Source organism: Maylandia zebra, linkage group LG3 (assembly GCF_041146795.1).
Source record: "Maylandia zebra isolate NMK-2024a linkage group LG3, Mzebra_GT3a, whole genome shotgun sequence".
Classification (NCBI taxonomy): Eukaryota; Metazoa; Chordata; class Actinopteri; order Cichliformes; family Cichlidae; genus Maylandia; species Maylandia zebra.
This window is the reverse complement of record NC_135169.1, coordinates 34,629,595-34,655,786: the sequence shown is the minus strand read 5'-3', so window position 1 is coordinate 34,655,786 and position 26,192 is coordinate 34,629,595. Positions and strand designations below refer to the sequence as shown.

The following is a 26,192-nucleotide window of genomic DNA, read 5'->3' as shown; positions in this document are numbered from 1 at the left end:
AGTAGTATTCCAAAAGCTCCATTAACCAAACCATTTTGTATGTCAATGTTTCTGGTGAGCATGACACGAGCTCCTTCTGCAACTTTCAGTGTGTCTGGTAACTCGTTTTTACCTCCTTTCAATGGTCTGTCTTGAAGTGCCATTCTGCCAGTTCTAGGATCTTTTCTATAATCATCTGCATGGATGTCAATGATATGAGTGTGGAGCAGAGCCAGTGTTGCAGAGTTGTGTGCATCCACTTCTTTATTAGTTGCAAAAATGTGCAACGCATCAGTTGGACAAAGGGCTGGTTCAGTTATGGCCTGTGACAACAAATTTCTATCTGCTTCGCAAAGCTCATCCAACTTTCCTTTCACACGAATTCTGTTCAGCATCTCTGCAAAGACAACATCATCTTTCTGACGCATAATCTCAGTCAGAGTGATCATCTGAAAATGCTCCCGCCACAGGTCGATCTCGGACGGGTCGTGCACACAGAGAGGTTTAGACTGTCGCACTGGGGGTAGCTGATAGAAGTCTCCGACAGCAATGACTGACATGCCTCCAAAGGGTCTCCGAGTCCCTTTGATCTGTTTGAGTCTTGCATCTACATATGCAAACAGATGTCTTGACACCATAGACACTTCGTCAATGACGATTATTTCAGCATTCAAAAGTTCTGATCTGACTTCATCCAGCTGATTGCCAAGTCCCTGAATGGGAGGTTTTAAGCTTCTAGGCAGCTTGAGAAGAGAATGCAGTGTTGTTCCAGAAATGTTAAATGCTGCAGTCCCAGTGAAAGCAGTTAACAGGACAGTGGGTTTTGATATGTCAACGTCGTCTGCATATCTGGGCACTTTGCTCAGTATCTTAGATGCTTCTGAGTAGATGCATTTGATAAGATGTGATTTTCCTGTTCCAGCACCACCATTAATATAAAAGAAAAACTGCTCTGGATTTAGAGCACAGACTCTTTTAATGCACCAGTCTCTAACTGCATAAAATATGCAGGCTTGCTTCTTGTTCAGATTCTGAAACATCTGACGTAACAATGTGGGATCAATAGCAGGGGGTTCCCTGATGGCTCTGACTTCTGTTGAAGCATCAGCCTGACGGCTGTAGTCGGGCACATCTTCCTGTTCATTTTCATTGTCTCGCTCTCTTTCTTGTTCAACAAGTGGCAACCTTACGAGATCTGATTCAGGTGCCAGATTACACCATTCGTCAGTCACACCTCTGTTCTGCTCATATTCCTCAACAGCGCTCTCGATCTCCTCACTGTTTTTCTCATATTTTTCTCTGTTTCTTTTGACAATGTGTTGCACGTACTCAAGACGGTCAGTACCTGGCAGCTGTACACAGCCAGCACCATAGAAAGCCTGATAGGTTGGCAACGATGGTGTTTTCAGTTCGTGGTCTGAACGATGAGGAAGGTACAGTTTAAGCAGTCTTCCGTAATATTGCTCTGGATGTTTTTCTTGTGAGCAGCGGTGAAATCTGATGATAGCAGGCTTATTGTTTTTGCGCCTTTGCACAAACCCCATCTCATTGAGAAGGGGCAAAACATCTTTACCTTTTTTCTGTTGGCCATAGACAATCCTGCAAGTAGCAGCAAAGTCTGCCATGCACATCTCCTCATACTCTGGTGTTTCAGGTCTGGCTTTGTATTTGTCATTCAAAGATGTCATCCAAACATTGGAAGACTCAGGTGTTGTGTTGTCCAGAACTGACAGGGGACGACTCATTTTCACAGGATTATCATCAGTTGGTATGAATATTACAGCACGTGAACATTGCTTCATGTGAAGACCACATGCACGAGCAACACACTCCTGTGCACTGATCTCTCGCTTCTTTGAATATGCCTGCATGACGGCTCTCATTTCATCGCACTCATTTACACTGTCCTTATTGGAGTTTTCAATGACAGTTTTCAGGTACTCAGATAGCCCGCCCTCTTTTTTTGATATATATTTCATTAAATAATTTGCAGCGCCGAAAGCATCTAAAACAAAGCTTATGTCGATATTACTGTTCCAGGCTTCAAGCAGATGTGGATTATAGCCATTTATCCAAGAGTCTTTTGGATCACGCTTTAGTATGATCGTACTCCTCATGTTCATTTTATTCAGGTATCTCTCATATTCTGCATGTGTCAACTTGCATCTTTCCAAGAGCTGCTCTAAACTCATGGAAGCAGTTTCAGGTTCATTCAGCAGCTGGTTCAGTGGTCTGAGCTTGTTCTTTGCCGTTTCTACTTCCAGTGCATCATCCTCACTGGGTCTTGTGATCATTGTCTCATTGCAGGGTGGTTTGGGAAAACCAAAACGGCACCCGGAGCTTAAACTCCTAAAGCACGTCTTTGTGTGGTTCTTACTGTGTTTTTGCACTTCTGTTACTTTTTTGTACAGTTCGGGTTGTTTATGTGGATCAGGCAGCTGAGCTGTGATGTATTTGTTTATAAAATCAACAACAGTTTGCTCATCATCCTCCTCAAACACAGGAGCACCTTCTACCCACAGGAGGCAGTGTATGTGTGGGCTTCCTCTGTGCTGAAACTCAACTCTGTAAAAGTAGTCAATGACTTTGCCAAGTGGCTCTGCGGGAGATAAGAGTAAATCTCTGAATAATGCTTCAACTCTCTTGTCAAACATGCGCATTGTTGTGACAGGATTGCTTCTCAGGATGTCACACTTTGCTGACCAGTCGAGTCCTTCAAAATTCACTTGTTCACCTTGCTGCCTTGTTATTGCCTCAATCACTTCAGGCCAGCGCATTTCAGCAGCTGAAAATGTGCAAAAGAACGTGGGAGTTCCCAACTGTCTGATCATGGCAAAAAGATCTCTTGTTGTTTTCTCCCAATAGGCTGGGGTTCCTCTCAGAGGCTGCATGAATCTCACTGCATCTTTATTTCGCACCAGTTTCTCCACCTCATGTTTATCTTGTAACATGCCTGAGGTTATTTTTCTACCATCTCTGGTCAGAGGCTTTGCCTTCCTTAACTGTACTGTCATGCTGGATGTAGCCAAGTGTATTTCAGTCACAAACTGTGCAAAGAACAAATAGTTTGTGTCTTTGGCAAAACGATCATCAATGCAGAAAAGTCTTGATTTGAAATACCCACTGGGGGATACTTTGATCAGCCTTCTTTCATCAAGTGTGTTTTGACCTGTAGGAAACTGCACAGGGAAGGCCATGGCCTCCAGTTTAGGTGTTTTGAAAAAACTTATTGGATTGTTTCTCTCTGCAGGAGCAACAGAGTAGATTCCTTCACTGAAACATAATATCTCCTCAGCCACATCAGGGGGCTGCAAACAGGACTCGAGTGCAAAACCACCATTAGTCAGTCCATCTGCTTGCTCTGAATCATCTCTCATCTGTTCATGCGATTGTTCACCATCACAGGGTAACATGTCAATGTCCTGTTCATTTATATTTTGTGCTTCACTCAGTGCATTTTTCTCACAGCTGTCAATTTCCATTAAATCAGCCTCATCATAATCTTCCTCATTCATGTTTTCATCATCATCATCCTCATCATCTTCATCAGGAAGAGTTGGATCACACAGCTCAGCATCATCTCTGATGCTCACATCCTTATACTGTGGATGAATCTGCTTGAGTTTATGCAGTGCTTGCACAAGTTTAGACCAGCTTACAGTCTGAAACAGCTGATGACCTTTGTAAGACAAGCGTCTCTTCAGTTTCACTCTGATCACCTGAGAATTAATTCTCAATCGAGGTAGTGTTTCAACAGTTTCCTGTACCTCTGATGGGACACAGACCACATTTCCTCTAATTGCTCTTTGTCTGCCTTTGGGAAGAGGAATGATCTTGGCAAATGGTATGCACTTGGCTATGAGATGTCTCTCCAGTATGTTGAGATCAGACAGTTCAGCTGGAATATCAGCAAGATCCAACTTATTGGCAACAGCAAGTGCTGGCATGGATCCATTTTTAAGATGATCGTGGCAGGTGTGACAAATCCACTCTCTCTTTCTCTCATCGGGAACATTGCACTGCTCATTTCTGCAGTTTTCATCACAAACATGAACAAACTTTCCTGTCAAACATGTTGTAACTACATGTGGGTTTTTGACATAATTTGACCTTCTGCAGGGTCGTACTTGGTTTGGAAATGAAGCCTTGAAACATACAGTACATGGGTATGATGGTCCAGCTTTGATTTGTGATTTGAACACAGATATGGCCTCGTTAATCACACTGTTGTCACTCTCTTGGGTTTGTCTGTTCACCCATCTGTATTTCCTTTTTATTTTCATTGCACATCTCATGTTGTGCATAATCCTGAATGCAAGATTACTTTGATACCTGTCTCGCATTAGTTGTTTCATTAGTTGTCTGTGTCTTACTCTGAATGCATTGTCACGTGCATAACGCTGAGTCACTCGAGATCTCTGTCTCTCTCTGAATTCGGGGTTTTCTTGATACCTTTTAGTTATATAGTTTTTTTGTTTTTGTCTAAATTCAGCATTGTCACAGTAGCGTCTTTTAATATATTGTTGTTGTTTCTTTCTGAATTCATCGTTCTCACAGTAGCGTCTTTTAATATATTGTTGTTGTTTCTTTCTGAATTCATCGTTCTCACAGTAGCGTCTTTTAATATATTGTTGTTGTTTCTTTCTGAATTCATCGTTCTCACAGTAGCGTCTTTTAATATATTGTTGTTGTTTCTTTCTGAATTCATCGTTCTCACAGTAGCGTCTTTTAATATATTGTTGTTGTTTCTTTCTGAATTCATCGTTCTCACAGTAGCGTCTTTTAATATATTGTTGTTGTTTCTTTCTGAATTCATCGTTCTCACAGTAGCGTCTTTTAATATATTGTTGTTGTTTCTTTCTGAATTCATCGTTCTCACAGTAGCGTCTTTTAATATATTGTTGTTGTTTCTTTCTAACTGTAGCATTCTCAGAAAAACGTTTTTTAACATATTGTTTTTGTTTCTTTCTGAATTCATCATTTTCACAGTAACGTCTTCTAATATATCTCTGTTGTTTCTGTCTCAATTCATCATTCTCACAATAACGTCTTTTCATATACTGTTGTTTTTTCTGTCTGACTTCAGGATTGTTTTTATATGCCTCGCTTGTGCAAGACTTTTTCTTTTCTTTGTACTCTTTGTTTGAAGCATACTTTTGTCGTTCTTTCCTTTTTTGGTTTTCTTTTCTCTGATTTCTGGGTTTCTCTGATGCCATTAATCTTCTTTTCATTTTGTGCCTTTGTTGTTTATTAACTTTTTTCAGTTTTTGTAAAACTATATCAGAAAGATCACAGGAAGCAACATTTGTTATTGCAGCATTTGATTGACATAAAAAAGCATCCCTTGATGGAAGGAAACTTAATTCACTGCATAGTTCTTCAGTTGGTATATTAGGAGGTTCATTCTGATCTTCATATGATGTGAACTGAGTCACGTGAACTTCTTTTTGTTTCACCGGTGGCGTACAAATGGACATTTGACAAAAGATGTTCTCAGTCAGATCAGTCGTTGTGTTTCTCCTTGGAGAAGAGGAGTTTGCTTCATCAACAGTTGTATCAGAGTGAGTAGGTGCCACAGCAGTGGCAGCTGTTGGTCTGCAGACTGTGTCTGTGATAGTATCACTCAGGTTGACTGTGCTCATACTGTAGAACTGCACAGGCTTCAGTTCATAGTTACAAGAGGGTGATATCTCCATCATTTCATAAGAATCTTGGATCCTCTTAATCATGTCACTGAGGAGTGTGAATTTCAGCATCACTGCTGTACCACGATTACGTGACTGTAGTAATAGAGGAAGACCACTGGGTGTTCTGGAGTGTGGATCAAAGAAACCATATTTGCCTGATGTGGATCTGAACACTGCGATACACAATCCACTCATAATCAATAAGGCATACTGCACATCTGACAACAGGCAGCTCAGTCCTGCTTCTAAGCTGAGAAAGGTATCTACTGCCTCCTCTGGAGGTTCTTCAAATGTCCCATACCGGGAAGGCTGTGTCATGTCGACATCATACATAGACCAGCGAGCATCAACTTTGTCTGGCAGCTCATCGGTTGCCAAATGAATATTTTTAGGAAATCTTTTCTTGGCCTCTTTGTACATCACATCACCTTTATCCAAGACCAGATTAAGGTCAGCTGTAGTCATGTTTTCATTCTCATGAAGGAATGCAAGAAATGTGAGTGAGTTGCATGTGCACTGCTTGTTTCTGGAGTCTCCATATTTAGGATGTGCCTGGCTGTGAGATGCACAGACAAGTGTAATAGAGGGCTGGTTTTCAAGGTTCACTCTTTCTGCATGAGATGGTCCTGCCACATCACTGTGACAGCCTCTTTTCAAAAAGTCAGCATAACCCACCTGTGGGGCACTTGACACCTCATGTTGTTCATTAACTTTATGCTGCAGTCCACTCTTTACAGCATCAGCATAAGATACCTGTTGTACATGTGCAGGAACATGTTGACCTGCCTGTTTGACACTGTCAGAATTGGTCTTTGTAGACACACTGTCTTCTGCAGAGCTCTGAGGAAAATCAAACTCAGCTTGTTCACATGTTGGTACTTTGTGAAACTCATGAAACTTCTTCCAGCGTTGTTTTGCAGCTTGTGACTTTTTCTGCTTCCTTGGCATTTTCACACACCTGCAAGTGTTTCTTAGTCTTTAGAAAATATGTTCACAAGAGTGGCACACACCAGGAGATGTTGTCTTTGTTTTTATATTTCAGTTTTTATTTGTCTTAAACAGTTGTCTTTCGTTTGACAGTTTGTTCTTCAGTTGAGAGAATATTATGCACTCTCTTTATTGGCTTGGCATTTTTCAGCAGCAAGCCAAGAGTGAAAAACAGGTAGAGAGAAAATTTAGAAGAGAGAACAGGCAGAGCAGGAGAGACACGGCTGGGAAATCACAATCAAACCGTGAATTAGTTTTCTTTGTTTGTTCAGTTTGTTCTCAGGTAGAGGCAATATATGCACTCTTTATTGCTTTAATGGCTTGGCGTTTTTCAGCAGCAAGCCAAGAGTGAAAAACAGGTAGAGAGAAAATTTAGCAGTGAGAACAGACAGAGCAGGAGAGACACGGCTTTAAATCAAACCGCAGATTTTTCTTTGTTTGTTCAGTTTGTTCATAGGTTGAGGCAAAATATGCACTCTTTATTGCTTTGTTGGCTTGGCGTTTTTCAGCAGCAAGCCAAGAGTGAAAAACAGGTAGAGAGAAAATTTAGCAGAGAGAACAGACAGAGCAGGAGAGATACGGCTTTAAATCAAACCGCAAAAGGATTGTTGGTTTGGCAAAATTTCTCACAAACCACAGAGTGAAATACAGATGGAAAGAAGGCAGAGACAATAGGTGGAGCAGGACAGAGGATAGAGGGGTTGGGGGGTTGGGATGTGAGAGAGAAGACTGGAGATCTGGTCCTTGTTCTTCTTCTTCTACACACTCTGAACAAAAAACAAGAAAAAAAAATAATTTTATTAAAATTATATCACATGGTAATTGTATGAACTAAATGTGACTACTGCAAAAGGACAAAACAAATATTCAAGCTAAACTGTTGTCGGCTGCCATGTGCAAAAAGTTGCATAATTGGGCACTTTTTAAAAGAATAAATATTTAATTAAATTCAGCAATAATATTTTTAAATACAAATATGATTGAGTGAATCATTAATTAATCACATGTAGTGTGACTACAAAAATGTACGAAAAAAATATTTTAGCCCAATTGTTAAGCTGCACTTATGTGTATTTATTATAAAATTGTGTTTAAAAGGTCTAGCACAAAGTTTGAACCCATCACTTTACAGCTTATATTAGTCATATTATTTTTTTATTTTGGTCTACTTCTCTTACAGTATGTGCACACCTACCAGGCAAAGCACAGTGTCAGTCAGGTTCCTGAAAGAAACGAGAAATAATACGTTAGTTGTCTGTACAGTGTTATCAGACTAACAGAAATACAAAGCCCACACGACATGATACACTGAACTTCTAGTCATCAGGGTAATTATAGAGTAATATAGCACACCAACTGATACAGCAGTCATTTTACAATTCAAACTAGTTAACTGAAGTATTGCCACTTATGTAAGGCTACTGTTAGACTGTTACTAGCCTTAGCATTGCTGCTAGCGCTAGCATTCCGGCTAGCATTAGCACTTCAGTTAGTGTTAGCATTGCAGCTAGCGTTAGCATTGCAGCTAGCGTTAGCATTGCAGCTAGCGTTAGCAATGCTGCTAGCGCTAGCAATGCTGCTAGCGCTAGCACTCTTACTGTTAAAACTGAGCCACAATGGCAATAATAAAGCTAATTTCTTACTTTTGTCTCACTGACCAGCAAGAAATATCACAGGAATATTATTTTTGTCAGTTAACAACTGCTAAGGCTAGTGTTAGCACTATAGCTAGCGTTAGCATTGTTGCTAGCATTAGCATTGAAGCTAGCGTTAGCACTGCTGCTAACAGCAAAACGTAATAAACGTATATAAATGATAGCGAAGGTTATTCTTTTTTCTTTCTTTCTTCTTTGAATTGTTTTTAACTCTGTTGGACTTGATATGTGAGTTTAAATGTCAAACATGTATTTTTTCCATCATAAAAATAAAACACTGCAGTACTGAGTGTACTGTACTTACCACAGCAGAGAGCAAAGCGGAATGACGACAGTTGGTCCAGTGATAGGTTAAAAACAGATGAGGCGTTCAGGTGGTGCTTGGAAATTTGACCATCAGTTTGAACAGCAATAATGAGCATATACATGTCTGTGTGTTGGTCTCTGTGTGTGTGACAGACATAGAGAGATAGAGGGAAAAAATACACTATACTAGTGTACAAATTGGTCCTTTTTGCCCAAGTATAAGCGAATGAGTGACATACAGAAAAACAGGGCAACTGGCATTAAATGAGCAAATAAAAAGTATTAAATCTTGAACTGTTTTGTGGGTTTTATTTTAAGACTACTTTGAGTGTATTCGTGGGGAGATAAACTATACAGACTATAAACAGAGACATTAAATGAGATTAGGTTAGTTAAACGTTAGTTAAAAGGTGGGGAAATTAACTACAGACCGATAGATGCTGAGAGCTTTAATTATCCAGTCAGAAAGGATGATTTTGAAGTCATCAACTGACTCCAACTGCCCAGATCTGAAAAACCTTTGTGCCAATCACAATGCTCTACTTAGTTGGCATATACTAATTAATCTGTGGCAAAACCCTGTCAAATCTGTCTTATTGTACTTTTGAAAAAGTTAATCTTACTACAATCTAACATTTTTAGGTTTAACCTTGGCAGAGTGAGAGAGAGCTCGTTAAGCAGGCAGGTGTGAGCCTGCACAGACATGCACCTCACTTTTGCTGCTTAAAATGAACAGAAAAGTCAGGCCGAAACAAATCGTTCCCATATGAAAAGTACAAGTCGTATTGACGAAATTCTTTCACCGTGAGCGACAGCAGCTTCTAGTCTACTGAATTCTCAGTTTTCATGCCTGTGGAGTTTATTATATGGACGTGGTGACAGTGTAAAGACACCATGCTCTTCTGATTTTCAAACGAACCTTCTGAGCCATTTTAACATTAGAGTCTATGGAAGAGTTGGAGGGAGGAGGCTGCGCATTGGTGACATTTATGAAAGAACCATAACACCTAGGACAATAGTAAACACATTGGATGAAAGAGGACAGCCATGGCTACGTTTTGAGGGTAAAATCATACCTGTAGAGCAAACGCTGCGGACACAGCAGCAGTTTTAAAAAAGATTTTAAGATTATTTTTTTTGCTCCTCTCACTCTAGCAGTTGAGCTGTCTCACTCTAGCCCCAACATTCCGTCCCATACACACCCATTATAAACTCTGAAACGGGTGAAAAAACATCATGAAACTTAAACTGGAACTGAAGAAAAAGTATAATAGATATTGAAAAGATAAATACAAGTTGAATAGTTGAATGTCTTGTCTTCGTTTTAAAGTTTGAATGGTGGCTCTATGTGAACGTATGTTGAAGTAGTAAGAGTTTAAAAATGAGTAAGTTGAATGAGGATTTGAAGGGTCTCCCCATTGAAATACATTATAAATTTTTGTTGAATAAAGTTGAATAAAATTAAAAATATAAATGTTAAAAATATGAAAAATAGAATCAGTGTTGTCCAAAAGAATAGGAATCTAACGGTGTTTGAATGGTTTTTCTAAGTTGAACGGTTTTGAAGGAGTAGGATTACAAAAAACGTACGGAATACAGAATAAAATATAATAATAATAATAATAATAATAATAATAAAGATTAGAAGAACAATACTGTGAATGCTTTTCAAGCATTCACACTAATAATAATAATAATAAAGATTAGAAGAACAATACTGTGAATGCTTTTCAAGCATTCACACTAATAAAGATTAGAAGAACAATACTGTGAATGCTTTTCAAGCATTCACACTAATAAATGCATTAACAAAATAAATAGCACAATAACTGACAGATAAAAATAACTAACTTATTAGAGAAGAATATTAAAAAAAGATAAAAATGAATGTAAACGTGGTGCGCTTTGAAACACATTGAATAATTCATTGGCTACATTTTAAAATAACACTTTAAATACATTAACTATTCTAATTTTACAACAATTAAAGTTTATCTGACTCGGATCTCTGGACCCGTTCACTTTCATCCACCAGGTGGCACTTTGTTTACTCTGTACATGAGGTCTGTGAATTAGAGGGGTGTGTCCAGTTAGACACAAATGTTTTTAACCTTCCTGTTGTGTTCTGGTCAAAGACTCCCACCGGAATGTATCCACACTGCACCATGAAGGCTGCATGGTGTTTAAAAGCATTTGTGTGTAACTGGAAGCACCTCCCAGTGCTCTAATTCATGTGCAGAGTACACAAAGCTCCACTTGGTGGCTGAAGGTGAACAGGTCCAGAGATCGGAGGCAGATAAACTTCGACTATCCAAATTTTACAATACTTAATATATTCAAAGTGTTTTTTTTAATGTAGGGAATGAATTATTCAGTGTGTTTCAAAGTGCACCACGCTTTCATTCATTTTTATCTTTCTTTATATTCTTCCGTAACAAGTTATTTATTTTTATCTGTCAGTTGTCAGAGGAGGGTTTGATCCCATATTCAGGCAGAAATGCAGATTAATCGTCCAGCGGCTTCCCCACGACAATCAGCTGGACTTCAGCCAGAAGATATCTTACACACACAACACGGGAGAGAGAGAACCTCACTAAATATATAAACGTGTCACAAATAATTATATCATGTTCCCCAACCACCACTGAAGATTATGTTTAAGATGCGCATGACTTTGGCCACTGCTTAAAACTAAGTGTGAAAAACATTTATTTCATCTGCTTCATAAACCAGCAGCCCACAACAAAGGCTTAATAAGACAAACAAACCAAAACATGCTCCAGGACCGTCAGGGAAGTTCCTAATTTAATTTACTTTCACTATCACTTTCTTACAAGAAAACACTCCTCCGACCTTTGAGTTAGCAGTTGCTCAGTTCGCCACGGCGCCCAACCTCTTTAGGCTGTATCCAGAGCGTCCGGCAGAAAGATCGACGTTGGCGGCATTCACGTGTCCGGAGGTAACACAGCTTCGTTCAGTCAGTGATGTGTGTTGCACTTGGTCGGATATGCAATGGTGTGAGTTCACTGGTAACGACTCTTATGATCGCACTTTTTGTTATTGTTGGAAACACTGGAGAGTTCACTCTCTCCGTCTGACACACACACACACACACACACACACACACACACACACACACACACACACACACACACACACACACACACACACACACACCACTAAAGTGCACATTCTGGTTTGTTTATCATTTCGCAGACTGATGGCCTCAAATATGACAACGAAACAGGAGAAGTGTTATGATCCGAATGACCCAACACTTAAGTTTGTTGATAGAGAGGATGATTTGGATTGTAAGTAACACTTGGGCACTTTTCAAACTGGTGTCCGTGACGTTAAATTATATTTTAGAAATAATAAAATAAAATCATTTTAAGCCTTTGTATTACTATTGACATTGTGCAATGTAAAAATAAAACGGACATTAGCGTTTATTCCTGCATAACACATTTTCTTTTAAATGGTGTGTTTGCTTGTTCTCAGTCTTGTGTGAAGGCTTCAAATCTCTCAGAGCTCAGATGTCCTGTGGTCACGCTGTGACCCCGACCTCTCTCACCAACTGGTGTCGCAGGTTGTTGGAGCAGGTAGGCCACTGAAGGTTGGCTTTGTTAAAATAAATACATTTAAAAAAAAACTGCATAAATAAAAATATACCTAAATAAATAAGAAACAGAAGTAATCAGGCATCGTGGCAGTATCCTGATTTTGGGATAAATCAGATAATAAATGAATAATTTGGGCCTTAATTATAGAAGTTAATGGTTTTAATGCTACCACCCACAACTATTTTAAGCACACGTTTGTGATAAACACACATGTGAATAAATGCAGAAAACATATTAAATCACTTAAATAAAGAGATCCAAAGCGCACTTAAATAAATACCATTTTACTGGAATGATTATTGTCATATAGGTGAGAAAGAGAGCGAGAAAGACTAACTGAAGTCAACAGAGGGAGTGGTGCACTTAACTTATCTCGATAGAAACCACCTCTGCTTTCAAGGAACAAATAAAATGGGACAGAAATGTTCAGCTCTGATTTCTGTCTGCGTTGTTGTCGCTTGTAGCATTTATGTAATGTAACTCTTGCTTTAGTTAAGTGAAAGTTTCATAAACGGGAGTTTCTCAATATGTAACGCAAATGCTGCAGACGCATGACTCATCAGTGTGTACACAACATTTCAGTATATAATCATCTGAGATGATTTAGATAAAGAAATGTTTGGTCACTGCTGAACAGCTGCTCTTCCACACTTATTGTTTTCAAAGAACAGTTTAGTAAGCAGAACAGGACTATGATCTACATCTTTTGGTCATTTCAATCCTCCACCCATGCTCCATACATTTTTAATATGTACATATACTGATTAACACTGATGTGCTGTTGAATCAGCAACTGTGATACACAGCAAAAAATTACACATCCGAGAGCCTCATGGGCACGTTCTGGGTTTGAACCTGTGCTTTGCTACACAACATTACATCCACAATTTCAACAGCAATATGAAAGTTTTTTTGAGAAATCTCTTTACTCTTTTGCATGTCACAAGTTTTTGGGAAAAGCTACTTAAAACTAGACGATGAATGTCAGGTAAAAAGAAATGTCCTGGCAGTTTTCTGTTTTTATACAGACGTTCACAGACTTTCCTGTTTATATTACTATTACAACATTTGTGTTCATTAGAACAGGACGGATGGATGACCACAGCCCTCTTAGCACAGGGCTGATAGGACTTTTCTCTCATATATTAAAAAATGAAATTCACAGATTAAAACATTAAAATAAACATATATTAAAACAGAGTGTTATAACATAGGTGTTTCACAGACAGGTGGTCAAAATGCAAAAACAAGTTTCTAATATTCTAAATGAATCAAATGTTTGGCCTCAAAGAATACGTCTGTGTCTGTATTATGTCCAGTATTACAGTGCTACACCAGGCTCTGACACCAAAGAACACTTCATCTGCATTTGTGACACATCAGCGGTATCTGTCAGAACGTTATTTAAAGTGCTGGGTTGGGACAAACTTACAGATAAAACTGCATTTACTGTATTTGTTTTGCCTGCTCTTGCTTTTCAAAAACAATGAGGAGCAAAGTACAATTAGTAGTGCTTGTCTTGATGAAGATTTAATCTGTTTAAACTGTAAACAGCAGCTAATTCAATTCAATTCAATTCAATTCAATTTTATTTATATAGCGCCAAATCACAACATAAGTCGCCTCAAGGCGCTTCATAAGTGAATAAGGACCTGTATCCACAACTCCTCAACAGTAACAACACTTAAAGTGCAGTACCTGTAATACTGCAGGTATTACAGGCATGCTCTAATAATTCTAATAGAATACTATCATCAGCAATATCGAATGCTGCACTAAGGTCTAGCAGGAAGAGAACAGAGATGAGTTCACTGTCAGAGGCCATAAGAAGATCATTTGTAACCTTCACTAAAGCTGTTTCTGTGCTGTGATGAGCTCTGAAACCTGACTGAAACTCTTCAAATAAACCATTCCTCTGCAGATGATCTGTTAGCTGTTTGACAACTACTACTATTTTTTAGCTAAGACAGCTGGGCCAAGAGATGACTTTTTAAGTAACGGTTTAACTACTGCCAGCTTTACATAGCCGATTATTAGAGACAGGTTGACCATTTTTAAGATTGAAGCATTAATGGTAGGACTTTTAGGTGTCTTGTAGGAATGGGGTCTAAAAGACACATTGATGGTTTGGAGGAAATAATTACTGAAGTTAACTCAGAAATATTAATTGGAGAAAAAGACTAAATATATATCAATTGTTACTAAAAGTAGCTGTAGATAATGTTACATCTGCAACATTATTATGAGTATTTTTTTCTCTATTTGTTCAAATCTGTGAAGAAGTTCATGAAGTCACTACTAGTTAGTGTTAAAGGGATGGTTGGCTCAACAGAGCTCTGACTTGTTTTAGCCTGGCTACAGTGCTGATGAGAAACCTAGGGTTGTTCTCAATATGAATAGTGAGATGTTCTAGCTAGCAGAGTAATTTTTTGATAAAGCAGGCATTTCTCCAGGCAAAATGGGGATCTTCTTGATTTGTGATATGCCATTTCCGCTCGATATGCTTTGAGGTGCGTGTTTTAGAGTTACCGGTATACCAGGGAATCAGGTCCTTCTGATTTGATACTCTCTTTTTCACAGGAGCTACAGTATCCAGTCATATGTAGTGAAGAGGTAAAATTATTAACAAGACAATCGACCTCTGTTGGAGTAGCATTCATGTAGCTGCACTGCTCTGAGAAGCAGAAAGATGAAAGTCTTTTTTTTGCTGTTGTTATTAACTTTTAAACTAAAAATAAAATGAATAAAGCAACAATAGAACAGCACAGAAAAGCCCTTTATTATCATTGTACATGTACAACAAAATTATAGGTGCTCCACACCAACCGTGCAGGTATAAAATATAATTAGCAAGACAACAGGAAAAAATAACAAACAGGAGAATTATATGCAAACTAGAGGAATGTATACAAAAAAGAGAACGGCACACATTGAAAAACAAAGTGTAAAGACTTGGTCTTTGTTTAACACTTTACAAAGTTTAATACTGAGCAAACTGAGGTGGAAAATGACTTGAAAACAAATTAAAATTGAATGGATTTGTATACCCTTCCATTGAAATCCAGCAAGAAATAACAGAGTATTACACAGCATTCAGTTGTAATATGAGCAGTTTATTATTAAAGTAACACACGTTCCTTGAAAAACTAAAACAAATCATAACATGAAACTCACCTCGTTTCTGTGGAGAGGTTGAACAGGGTTTTTCTTCATGTTCTCAGACCAGCTGGATCATCACCAGCTTGCATCTTCATACATCTTTCTTTCAGTGAAGTCTTTACCTTTGTTGCCATTCATCTGTGTTGGAAAACCAAAGTGTTGGTTCTAGCTTATGAGTCACTGTTGATCTCAAATAATCTCTAAGCAGCTGAATGTTAAAGAAAGACACACATATTTCTCCTTATCATAGGCTAAAAGCTTGATATAGACACAATGACTTGCATGTCAGCAGCATCCCCATAAGACATATAAAGCCCTGCAACAAAAGTTAAAGCGAAGACATAGTTACATGGATAATGTATCTGCAAATATTAACTCAACATTTCTATGTGCTACAACATGGACATAATGGCACAATGATAAATCTGGTTTGTTTACAAAATGAGTCTAATAAATAATTTCTCGTTTACTATTTCAATAAAGGGTGAAAGCAGCTTTGTGTGTGGTGGGTCTGGTTGTAGTGCTGAGTGGACTTTTGCAGAGGTTTGTAAAATGGCTCTTCTGGACCCTCAAGAAACTAAGTATTTCCGAAGAACATTGACATTCAACGTCGCCAGGCAGACACTTGTTACCAGATTTGTAAGTATCTAATTAACATATTATATTGATTATAAAAATTTTGTTATGTATTAAATGTTGCCACTCTTTTGTCTCCATGTAGTGTCCTGTATGCAGATCCACTGTGGTGAGAGAGAATGGATCAGATTTGAATGTCCTCTGTAAAGTGTGCACAGCAGTAAAAGGACGACCGTTTGAATTCTGCTGGCAGTGTTTGAGGGAGTGGAAGGGTGCACAGCCTCGGACAGACCGCTGTGAAAACGATGGCTGCTGTAACGAATCACTAAAAACACTAAAAGAATGCCCAGATATCAGCTTTGATTCAGTTGAGGAAGTCCATGGGTGTCCCTCTGTCCGTGCCTGTCCCACCTGTGGGTTCCTGGTAGAGCACAGCAAGAGGCGCTGTAAATTTGTTGTTTGTCCTCGATGTAAGGTGAAGTTCTGTTTTGTGTGCCTGAAGAGCTATACTAAATGTATTAAAACCAGTGACTACTTTGGAGCATGCTTCAGTCGTGTAGCTCCCAGACAGACATCGATACCTGTATGGCAGAAGAAATAATGAAAAAGACGCAAAGCTCAAGTGTGTGAGAGTGCCTTTCTGTAGTAATATACCATGTTGTTTCTTTTAATTATCTTTTGATAATTCTCTGTTCTGTTGGAACAGTTATCAGATATAATCAGTGTTGATTTTTCTTGATGAGAAATTTGCTACCACATGTGATCTTTACGGCTGCATTATGTCTGAATCATAACGACAATGAACCTGAAAAATGTTATTCAGTCATAAATTTGAAGTAAAGTTAATCATACATTCTGTGTGTACTCATCTTTTTCCTCAACATTTAGTTATTTTATGTTGTCTGCTGCTTCTTTAGCATTAGCTTCAGGATATTTAGCACTTATACTACTCAGGTCAGACTTTTCTTTCTTGTTTTGACTGCTTAGGTTTTTTTTGTAAAATGTTTAAATAAATCAATGTTTAGTTTCTTGAAACCTTGTTATGCTAAATCAAAGTAGAAAAAAATGTTTTTGTATTTTCACCTTCAGCCACCAGATGGCACTGTTCACTCTGTACATGAGGCGTGTTAATTAGAGCACTCACAGGTGCGCCCAGTTAGACACAAATAATTTTTAATACCATGCAGCCTGCATAGTAAGTGAACTATTGAGATAGGATTTTGGCAGGTAATCAACAGCTACTGCCTAATACACATCAAAAGATTTATATAAATGTTACCATAGAATACATTTGTTATTTTTCTGCCTGCAAAATGCCTCTATAATAAACATACAGTGTTATTTATTGCTCACAGTAAGTAATACTGCATTTCATAAAAAGAACATCATGCCAACAGTTAAACGTGGTGGTAGCAGTGTAATGGTCTGGACTGCTTTGGTGCTTCAGGATGACCTGCTGCTGATGAATCCATGAATTCTGCTCTCTACGAGAAAATCCTAAATGAGAATGTCCAACCATCAGTTCATCCCATCCCATGAAGCTCACTTGTGTTATGCATCAGGACAATGAACTGACAGCAGCAGGTCCACCTCTGAGTAGATAAAAAAAAATTAAGGTTTTGGAGTCAAAGTCTGGACTTAAATCAGATTGAGTTGCTCTAAGATGCATGACCCTAAACAGGATGCTAATGCTTGTAAACCCTGCAATGTAGCCAAAATTCCTCCACAGTGATGTAAAAGACTCACAAACGCTTGATTGCAGTTTTTGATGCAGTCCAGTTATCATGTTTATGGGGAATGAATTACTTTTTTTTGCAGGGTATATTTAGCTAAGCAAAGCAAGGCTACTCAACAAGAACCCAAGAATAAATATACAGAGCTACAAATGAGCACAATGGGTTAAATTCAACAATCATTGCATTTATTTTTAAACAAGATGAAAGCAGAGCATTTATGAGAATCAGCTGGAAAGTCAAGATAACTAAATATTAACCAATGATTTCATCACTTTTTTTTAGGAACATTGATATTCATGGGGCTGCTGCGTAACCGTACATTTGTTGTCAGCTTTTGGTATTTCAACTACTAGTAAGTTACACAGGCTAGCAACGAAACAAAAAGAGAAATAAAAAAAAGAAATGTTATTATGCCCCATTTGTGCATCATTTACAACTTGTGATAATAAATTAGTGCTGAAGTCTATATAGGTATGATAAAAGTCTTAAAATCTAAAGGAGGATACAAAAGTGTAGAAGAGAACCAAAGATCAAAGATGACACAGTCCCAGCTAGCAAAGATGATGCATTGCGTCCTTTGGTGTATCACATTCCAGTCCTGAGGTGAATCTTTTGGGTGGAGTTAAGTTCATCGATGATGATATCTGTCAGCCTCCGTGGACCTTCGCCACCATCTGCACCACAGACGAGGGTTTGATCCCATACTCCGACAGAGATGCAGAGTCATCGTCCAGCGGCTTTCCTGAGACAATCAGCCGGAATTCAGCCATAAGATATCCTACACACACACAGGAGAGCGAGAACCTCACTAAATATTTAAACATGTCTCAAATAATTATATCATGTCTCTGAACACCACTGAAGGTTGTTATTTTTAAGTTGCACTCAGACAGCACATGGCTGTGGCCACTGCTCAACTAAAACTAAACTTAGTGTGAAAAACATTTATTTCACCCGCTTTATAAACCAAAGTGTGCTCTCACAGTTTGTGCGACGAAAACACAATAACAGTGAGCTATCCAGTTGAATGTGTGTTTGAAGTTGTGTCGTATTATTGTGCTTCGTGATTTTTGCACGACACAAAAACCTCACATAACAACAAAACAAACTGAAACTGACACGGAACATAATGAACACCAAACTGAACCGAAAGATTTTTGACAATAAACACTTGATACAGTTTAAAAAAGATATAAGATTCTTGAAATAAATGAGGACATTTGAATGAGTCTGTGTCATTTGTGTCACTTGATTTTCATTAGATTGCAACACGATCGCTCGACACATAGCTTCACTACTATTTCTTCTCTTTATAGTTTCTCTTTTGATATGTTTTGAGTTTTTGGGCTTACCTTTCTTTGGAAACAGTTGCGCTGCTTTCATCTTCAAGTCTTTCACGGTCTTCTGCTGCTTTTTGGAGTGATTTAATTTGATAACCCCCAACTCACCTGCAGGTGAGCGGACGGACAAGCTGTACTTGCACATTGTGTTTGTCTGGTGTGTGAGTCTGAAGAGCTCCTTCGGTTTCTGTTAAAGTCAGGTGAGTTCAGAGTGTATTAGTCACTGAGATGGGCTGTCTCTAAATAGTTGTTCACCTCATAACAAACGCTTTATCAGACAAACATACGAAAAGATCCTTTAGGAATCCAATGTTAGGTAAGTTCTATATCTAATTTAGTTTCGCTATCATTTTCTTAGAGTTAAAAGAAATCACTTTCTTTCTTTATGATTAATTTTAACGTGATGTTGGGTTCACTTTGTTGGTTTGATAGTTTGTCGTCATTGTTGTTTATTCATAGGCCTGCTGTCTGTTCACCTTTTAATGTTTTATTAATAGCTTGCACATTAAACTGTATATAATAAACAAATCCGGCCACACGTTTGTGTCGACGTCACTCAGAGTCAGCTGTTACTAGGCTCATCGCGGCGCCACACGTCTGTTGACTGCACCGTGCGTGTCCCGCAGCAGGATCGACGATGGCCTTATTCACCTACCTGGCCGGTCTCCCGCACAGGTAACACTCAGCGTATTCACTCACTCATGCGCGTGTTACTTTTGGTTACATGTTCAATACTCTGATTTCACTGGTAACGACTTTTTGTCATGGTTAGAAAGTGCGGACCGGAGAGTTCGCTCTTTACTTCGATCATTTAGAGTCTGACGGTCTGACGTCACAGTGATCCTAAAACATAAAGCCTGTGATTAAAAACATAGTACTGAAAGTTCAGAACTTACTGTTACCAGGGCTGGAGTGGTAATTTGGCACACAGGGAATTTCACAGGCAGGGCGATGGATCAGTTCAAGGGCCCCCGAAGAGTGAGCAGCCTATTCGTTCATTTTCATTATCGACACTGTGTCGTCCAATAAAATATCTTTACGCAACCGGGACCTCCCCTACCTTCCCTGCGCGCTCCGGCGCTCGAGTTTAGTGTGGAAAAAAGTTCTGAAAAGATGGAGCTGAGAAACTGAAACCGAAAAATAAAAAAGAACTAAAAATAGATGCACAAAATATGTCAAAAGAACAGAGATATTATCTGCAGGGGTGCTGTTGAGGAGGGAGAAATCAAAGAGCTGGAGAGACGTCATTAAGATCCAAGGATCTTACTAAAAGCCGAAGTGTGGCTTTAAATTATGATATGCGACATTTCAGTGTAATTGAGAAATAACCCAGCAACAACCAATCTGATTAAAACCTGCTTCAATATCTCAATGCCTTTTTTTGTAGTTTTTTTGGCCCATTCCCACTCCGAAATCACACACACACACACACTCACACGCACACACACACACACACACACACACACACACACACACACACACACACACACACACAGCTCAAATTCGGAGGGGGGGGGGTTGTCTCTTTGAAGTGACACTGTGCTCTGTTACTGTTTCGCAGACTGATGGCCTCAAATACTTTAACAAAACAGGAGAAGTGTTACAACCCTCTCGACCTGACATTTAAATTTGTCGATAGAGAGGATGATTTGGACTGTAAGTATTACTTGGGTGCAGCAATAATGAGAATAATTACAATAATAACGGTGAAAATCATTTTAACCAACGTCACAAAACATTTATTCTTGAATTTGTGTGTGATTGTTCTCAGTTTTGTGTGAAGGCTTCAAATCTCTCAGAGCTCAGATGTCCTGTGGTCACGCTGTGACCCCGACCTCTCTCACCAACTGGTGTCGCAGGTTGTTGGAGCAGGTAGGCCACTAAAGGTTGACTTTGTTAAAATAGATAAAATAAAGTCAGCATAAATAACAGTGTACCTAAATAAATAAAAGCAGAAGGCATCGGGCGTGGTACCAGGTTTCTGATTTTGGGATAAATTAGATATTAAATTAATCTTGATAATATTTTTAATCCTACCACAACATACAAGCACACACATGTGTAAGTGATGAAAATAATACCTGATCTATTATCACATCTTGTTTTAAACACAATACACAGCAAGCGCTCTTTACTTGGTCTGCAGACACATCACTCAACAGTGTGTACACAACATTTTAGGGCCTATAATCACCTCGTGTTCAATCAGCACCTGTGAAGCACTTCAAGAAATCACACATCTAAGAGACTGATAAACCGTGCTCTTCTAAACAACCTTACAGCCACTTTTGTTTCCTTATTCTTTTGCATCTCACAAGTCTTTGGAAACAAAAGTACCAAAAACTAGATGAGCACCTAATGAATGCTGTAAAAGCCTGTATCAAAAATATTAACCTGAAACCTGTTATTTTTATCATATACTTTAGATTTCAGTGCAATGACTTACACCTTGTCCAGCTGTGACATTTTCAGTGTTTTATCAAACCACTGCATATCTAGCAATGCAGGTATTAGCTACAAGAAAAATTTTGCTAATGATAAATATAATTTCTTTTATTAGCTAATAAGTTAATGAATTACAGAGCATGTCTTACCCACAATATGGTATTTATTGATTAATGTGAGTTTAACTGAAACAACAAAAATCCAGCTCATCAAATTGTTTTGTGTTTTGTTTCCAACATGTGAGTCTAATAATCCTTTTACGTCTCATTATTTCAATAAAGGGTGACAGCAGGTTTGTGTGTGGTGCGTTTGGTTGCAGTGCTGAGTGGACTTTGGCAGAGGTTTGTAAAATGGCTCTTCTGGACCCTCAAGAAACCGAGTACTTCAGAAAAACCCTGGAATTCAACGCTGCCAGGCAGATGCTTATCACCCGATTTGTAAGTGTCTCATTAACATATTATATTTACTGTAAATTTGTTATTATTGTTAAATGTCATTCTCTTGTAGTGTCCTGGATGCGGATCCGCTGTGACGAGAGAGAATGGATCAGATTTGAATGTCCTCTGTAAAGTGTGCACATCAGTAAAAGGACAGACCTTTGAATTCTGCTGGCAGTGTTTGAAGGAGTGGAAAGGTGCACGGCCTCGGAAAGACCGCTGTGGAAATCGTGGCTGCTGCAACCAGTCACTAAAGACGCTAAAAGAATGCCCAGATATCATCTTTGATTCAGTGAAGGGAGTCCACGGGTGTCCCTCTGTCCGTGCCTGTCCCACCTGTGGGTTGCTGTTGGAGCACAGCAAGAGGCATTGTAAATCTCTTGTTTGTCCTCGTTGCAAGGTGAAGTTCTGCTTTGTGTGCCTGAAGATCTTCACCGAATGCACCACAACAAGTGGCATTTCTGCACCTTGCTCTAGTGGTGTAGCTCCCAGACAGACATCGATACCTGTATGGCAGAAGAAATAATAGTAACAACACAAGGCCATCAAACTTCACTTTGTTTTGGTGTGAAAGTGCCTTGGAGTTGATGCACTTTAAACTATATCATAATTATATTAAAAAAAATAACTTTTTGCTCCCACATTTACCTAGCAACTGCCAGAAACCAGTCAACAATTCCCAGAATTTCACTCTGACTGGAGATTGCCAGGTCACTGAACTTATACTAGGTCTGCATGGTTAAGCTACTTCCAGTATCCACTTGTCAACCAGTCAGGAAATAAACATGTTTCATAGAAACCTGTGGTTGGCATTTATCTGTAATAATATATCATGTAATATAATGCTAAAGAAATGTTGTAGTTTGTTGATGAGAAATTTCCTACCAGATGTGAACTTTACAATTGTATTATGCCTGATTTGTAAAATCTCAAAAATACATTTTAAATGTGAAGTTAATCCCACGTTCTTTCTTTTTGTAAAACCTTGTTGGGTTAAAACAAAAGTTAAGATGTAAAACATGCAGCTCATTTAAATAAATTGTCAAAATGTTGTCATTTATCATGTTGTGCTGGGTAGGTGATACCAGTTTTTGTTTTAATTAAGGAAATAATCTCTTTGGGTTTTTAAAAAAAATATTTACAGTTTCAGTTTGTTTCAGTTTGATTCCAGTATTTGAATTATTTTATGGAGATTAAATGATTTTTAAACATTTTTTATTCACTTACATATAATTTCCAGTTGGTGGAAATTGGGCGAAAAGTCCTTAAATGTCTCAAATACAAATCACTGTACATGACGGGCCTTTATCATGAGTATCAGGCTTTTATGTATCATTTTACATAATATACATGACAGTCTGACTCTGACTCTCTGACAGTCTGAAGAAATAGGTTACAAAGCAAATCAGAATTTTACTTCTTGCGTAACTTGCAACTAACTAATCTAAAAGTGCAATCCAGTCCATGACAAGTACAGTGGTATATGTTTGTTTTTATTTACATCACAAAAGCACAAATGATAAAAATCAGTACATGATTTACTTTCTTGAGGTTGTTCTGTGTGCCTTTACATTTTCTCATTTCTTGGTGGTTATCATGTGGCTAATAATATTGCCACATGATTGATTTATTATTTATAATCTTTGGCTCTGAGCACAGAAGCCCATGAGGTGGAGCATTTAATTTCCCCGGTGTGTGCACCCTTACATTTGTTATTGGTGTCCCACACAATTTATCAACAAAAATAAAAGAAAAAGAGAAAAAAGAAAAAAGTAGCTAATGAATTGTTTACACCCTGAGAAACAGCTCGAAATAACTGCACAGGTTTAACAGCGTACAAAAGCATTTTTGTCCTTGGTCTGTGTTAAACGGTTGGAGCTCGACGATGGAGCTCAGTCAGCCTCCGTGAACCTTGGTCACCATCTGCACAACAGAGTTGGGCTTGATTTTACAGTCTGACAACGACGCAGAGTCGTCATCCAGTGGGTTTCCTTCAACGACCAGACGGATTTCACCCAAATATTTCTCTACACATGGAACACAAGAAAAACAGAAAGTTACTCCGCAAGCCTTAGAATAAATAAACAGGCTACATGTCTCCGCATTAAAGGTTTTAACGCGGGCATTAAAATACTGGACTTATTTAAATGCCTCTGTTAAAGCCGCATCGCAGAGAACAGCAGTTCAGTTAGTAACACTTTCACTGTCTATGCTTCCGGACAGTCTCCAGGTTGTGGACCAGCCTCGTCAGTTCCACGTTTATAATGTTTCAACAACTGACAACTGAACTGATCGTAATTCTAAAAATAATTTTAAACATACAAATCACAAAAAAATACGCAGCATGATTTAAATGTATTGTTTTGTTGTGTAACAGATTGCTACAGTGTTTATTTTTATTTTTTCAAATCTTATTTTAGGTTCGCCTACCTGTGGAAAACGCTTTGAGCGCTTCCTTCCTCAGCTGGCCCACCGTCGGTTGTTGCACGGGCAGCTGTTTGGAGTACACGCTGACTGTTTTCATCCCGCCTGAAGGCGAGACAACAGCGACATCATATCGACACATCGTGTGGGGGAAGCTGCGAGCTCCTTTCACTGTCTCCGTCTGAATGTTATGCGCAGTTACGCTAAATTTTTATACAGCAGACCCGGAAACATGCGTCTGAAATGGGTTGTTTCGCTTTAAGAAGGAAACAGTAATGTAAACATGCCATTTATTTATTTGTTTATTTATGAGAATAAAATAATGTGGATGTTATTGACACTTAATCCAACTAAATCGGCCTACAACTAATCGATTACAGTGTGAGGGAGTAACAGAAATATAAGAGTGAAAGTTGTTGTTGTATTTGAATTGGACTCATATCGAGTTGACCGACTCTTTGGAATCACTGCACAGGTTAATTCAATATTATCTCCTGTGAATCACAGTGACTTTAATCTAAAACACTGCATATGGTCTCCTTATGATTTACAAAGCAAACCTAAACCAAGAGCTTTGCGTTAGTCTTTAAATGAGTCTGCGGGTCACGTGTGGATATGAGTTACACAAGTAAACTGTTCTTTATCTTGTTCGTGTTAAACCATATTATTAAAAACAGTCTGTAAATCTGCTTTTTCTATCACTTATATCTCAATATAATAATATCGTTTCAGAATTATAAAACGGTAATTGCGCAGATGTTGCAGTTGCGCAGTTCTGCCGATAGTAGTGAAGCTATCAGATAAGTAATGGAGTGTCGGTGTGTCAGGGGAGTCTGGCGTCTCTCGTCTTTGATTTAGAAGAAATCACGTGATTATTCACCTTCACCGTGTGGTCAGCAGTTTTTCTGCCAATCGATCAGACATTCGCTTTGAAACAGCGGGCTTAGTGTCGCTTACAGGATTTTATTTATCCATATATCACGTCTGCACATCCTTTAATGTTGTATCTGTCGCTGCGTTTGGTAGCCTATAATAATCTTATTTCCAGGCATTTGAAGATATGGTACTCCACTGCTTCAGTAAATAGACTCCAGCCCACACAAGTCTTCTCAGTTCACCGCTGTTCACGTCATTTCAACAACTGCTACTCGAGTCTCGCTGTGATAATGTCCACATCGTAAGTGGATCAGTCACAGCTCTGCTGCTCAGGTAAAGCACGATGTGGTCTAATAACTACATTGTTGATGTGCATATTAGATCGGACTGCCTGGTTATTGTTTTAATATTTTGGAGGATGGAGGTTTTCTAACGATAGGAAACTGCGCACCAGAGAGCGCATCCTCTACCCTCATCTCTCAGTCACGTCTTTTAAAATGCTGAAAGGCCCTTTGTAACAAATGCTCACCACAATACAGTAGAAAATGTACAGTTGTTTATACAGAGAGATGGTGGTGTGTTGTAAGAACGTCCTGGTCCGAATCCACCTTCAGGCTGGCCTGCGACAGGCTGGTGCTTTGTTTATGTCTATCCTGCGTTTCACTCCAGTTTTGCTGGGGACCCTGAATTGAATAAGTGGAAGGGAACAGATGGCTGAACTATGGAGCTTTTCATTCTTACATATGAATGTAACTGAACAAAATTTTAAATTTTTTTATTTATTATTGTTTAATCTTTCTTTTTGTCCCTGATCATGCTGTTACCCATGTGTTTCTCATTAAGGTTGGACAGGCCAGGGCACACCTAAAACCCATTTACAGTCATGCATGTCAGTGGACTCTGGAAGGAAGCCAGATTTTTGAGTAGCAGGGAGAACATAAAAACTCCAGACTGGTGGATTA

General features: G+C 38.7%; 3 protein-coding genes and 2 long non-coding RNA genes across 5 annotated transcripts; 2 read left to right on the top strand and 3 right to left on the bottom strand.

Annotated features, from left to right (window-relative positions):
- Nucleotides 1-1,317: 1,317 nt before the first annotated feature.
- LOC143416736 (uncharacterized) lies at nucleotides 1,318-7,964 on the bottom strand. Its single transcript, XM_076882233.1, has 3 exons — nucleotides 7,849-7,964; nucleotides 4,859-7,420; nucleotides 1,318-1,331 (listed from the first exon to the last, which is right to left on the bottom strand). The coding sequence occupies exons 2-3, from the start codon at nucleotides 6,612-6,614 to the stop codon at nucleotides 1,318-1,320; spliced, it is 1,770 nt and encodes a 589-aa protein (XP_076738348.1). The 5' UTR covers nucleotides 6,615-7,420; nucleotides 7,849-7,964.
- A 3,538-nt stretch (nucleotides 7,965-11,502) lies between these two features.
- Nucleotides 11,503-16,789, top strand: LOC101471413 (E3 ubiquitin-protein ligase DDB_G0292642-like). Its single transcript, XM_023153102.2, has 5 exons — nucleotides 11,503-11,573; nucleotides 11,831-11,925; nucleotides 12,116-12,216; nucleotides 15,880-16,035; nucleotides 16,118-16,789. Exons 2-5 carry the CDS (start codon nucleotides 11,835-11,837, stop codon nucleotides 16,571-16,573), a joined length of 804 nt encoding a protein of 267 aa, XP_023008870.2. The 5' UTR covers nucleotides 11,503-11,573; nucleotides 11,831-11,834; the 3' UTR covers nucleotides 16,574-16,789.
- Nucleotides 16,790-17,871: 1,082 nt separating this feature from the next.
- LOC105941180 (uncharacterized) lies at nucleotides 17,872-20,064 on the bottom strand. Its single transcript, XR_001167806.5, has 3 exons — nucleotides 19,945-20,064; nucleotides 19,061-19,235; nucleotides 17,872-18,486 (listed from the first exon to the last, which is right to left on the bottom strand). It is a non-coding gene; the product is annotated as an uncharacterized LOC105941180 (long non-coding RNA).
- LOC101470051 (uncharacterized) lies at nucleotides 19,291-22,990 on the top strand. The gene is made up of 6 exons (XM_014409168.3): nucleotides 19,291-19,364; nucleotides 19,609-19,723; nucleotides 20,610-20,704; nucleotides 20,820-20,920; nucleotides 21,775-21,930; nucleotides 22,001-22,990. The coding sequence occupies exons 2-6, from the start codon at nucleotides 19,686-19,688 to the stop codon at nucleotides 22,454-22,456; spliced, it is 846 nt and encodes a 281-aa protein (XP_014264654.2). The 5' UTR covers nucleotides 19,291-19,364; nucleotides 19,609-19,685; the 3' UTR covers nucleotides 22,457-22,990.
- Nucleotides 22,991-23,405: 415 nt separating this feature from the next.
- Nucleotides 23,406-24,528, bottom strand: LOC143416505 (uncharacterized). Its single transcript, XR_013096888.1, has 2 exons — nucleotides 24,361-24,528; nucleotides 23,406-23,957 (listed from the first exon to the last, which is right to left on the bottom strand). It is a non-coding gene; the product is annotated as an uncharacterized LOC143416505 (long non-coding RNA).
- Between the last annotated feature and the right edge of the window lie 1,664 nt (nucleotides 24,529-26,192).

Bases quoted from the DNA above. Each gene is read 5' to 3' on its own strand.
- LOC143416736 (XM_076882233.1), bottom strand. From the start codon at position 6,614: ATGCCAAGGAAGCAGAAAAAGTCACAAGCTGCAAAACAACGCTGGAAG.
- LOC101471413 (XM_023153102.2), top strand. From the start codon at position 11,835: ATGGCCTCAAATATGACAACGAAACAGGAGAAGTGTTATGATCCGAAT. The intron at 11,926-12,115 runs GTAAGTAACACT...GCTTGTTCTCAG, and splicing joins TAGAGAGGATGATTTGGATT to TCTTGTGTGAAGGCTTCAAA. The intron at 16,036-16,117 runs GTAAGTATCTAA...GTCTCCATGTAG, and splicing joins AGACACTTGTTACCAGATTT to TGTCCTGTATGCAGATCCAC.
- LOC101470051 (XM_014409168.3), top strand. From the start codon at position 19,686: ATGGCCTTATTCACCTACCTGGCCGGTCTCCCGCACAG. The intron at 20,921-21,774 runs GTAGGCCACTAA...ATTTCAATAAAG, and splicing joins GTCGCAGGTTGTTGGAGCAG to GGTGACAGCAGGTTTGTGTG. The intron at 21,931-22,000 runs GTAAGTGTCTCA...ATTCTCTTGTAG, and splicing joins AGATGCTTATCACCCGATTT to TGTCCTGGATGCGGATCCGC.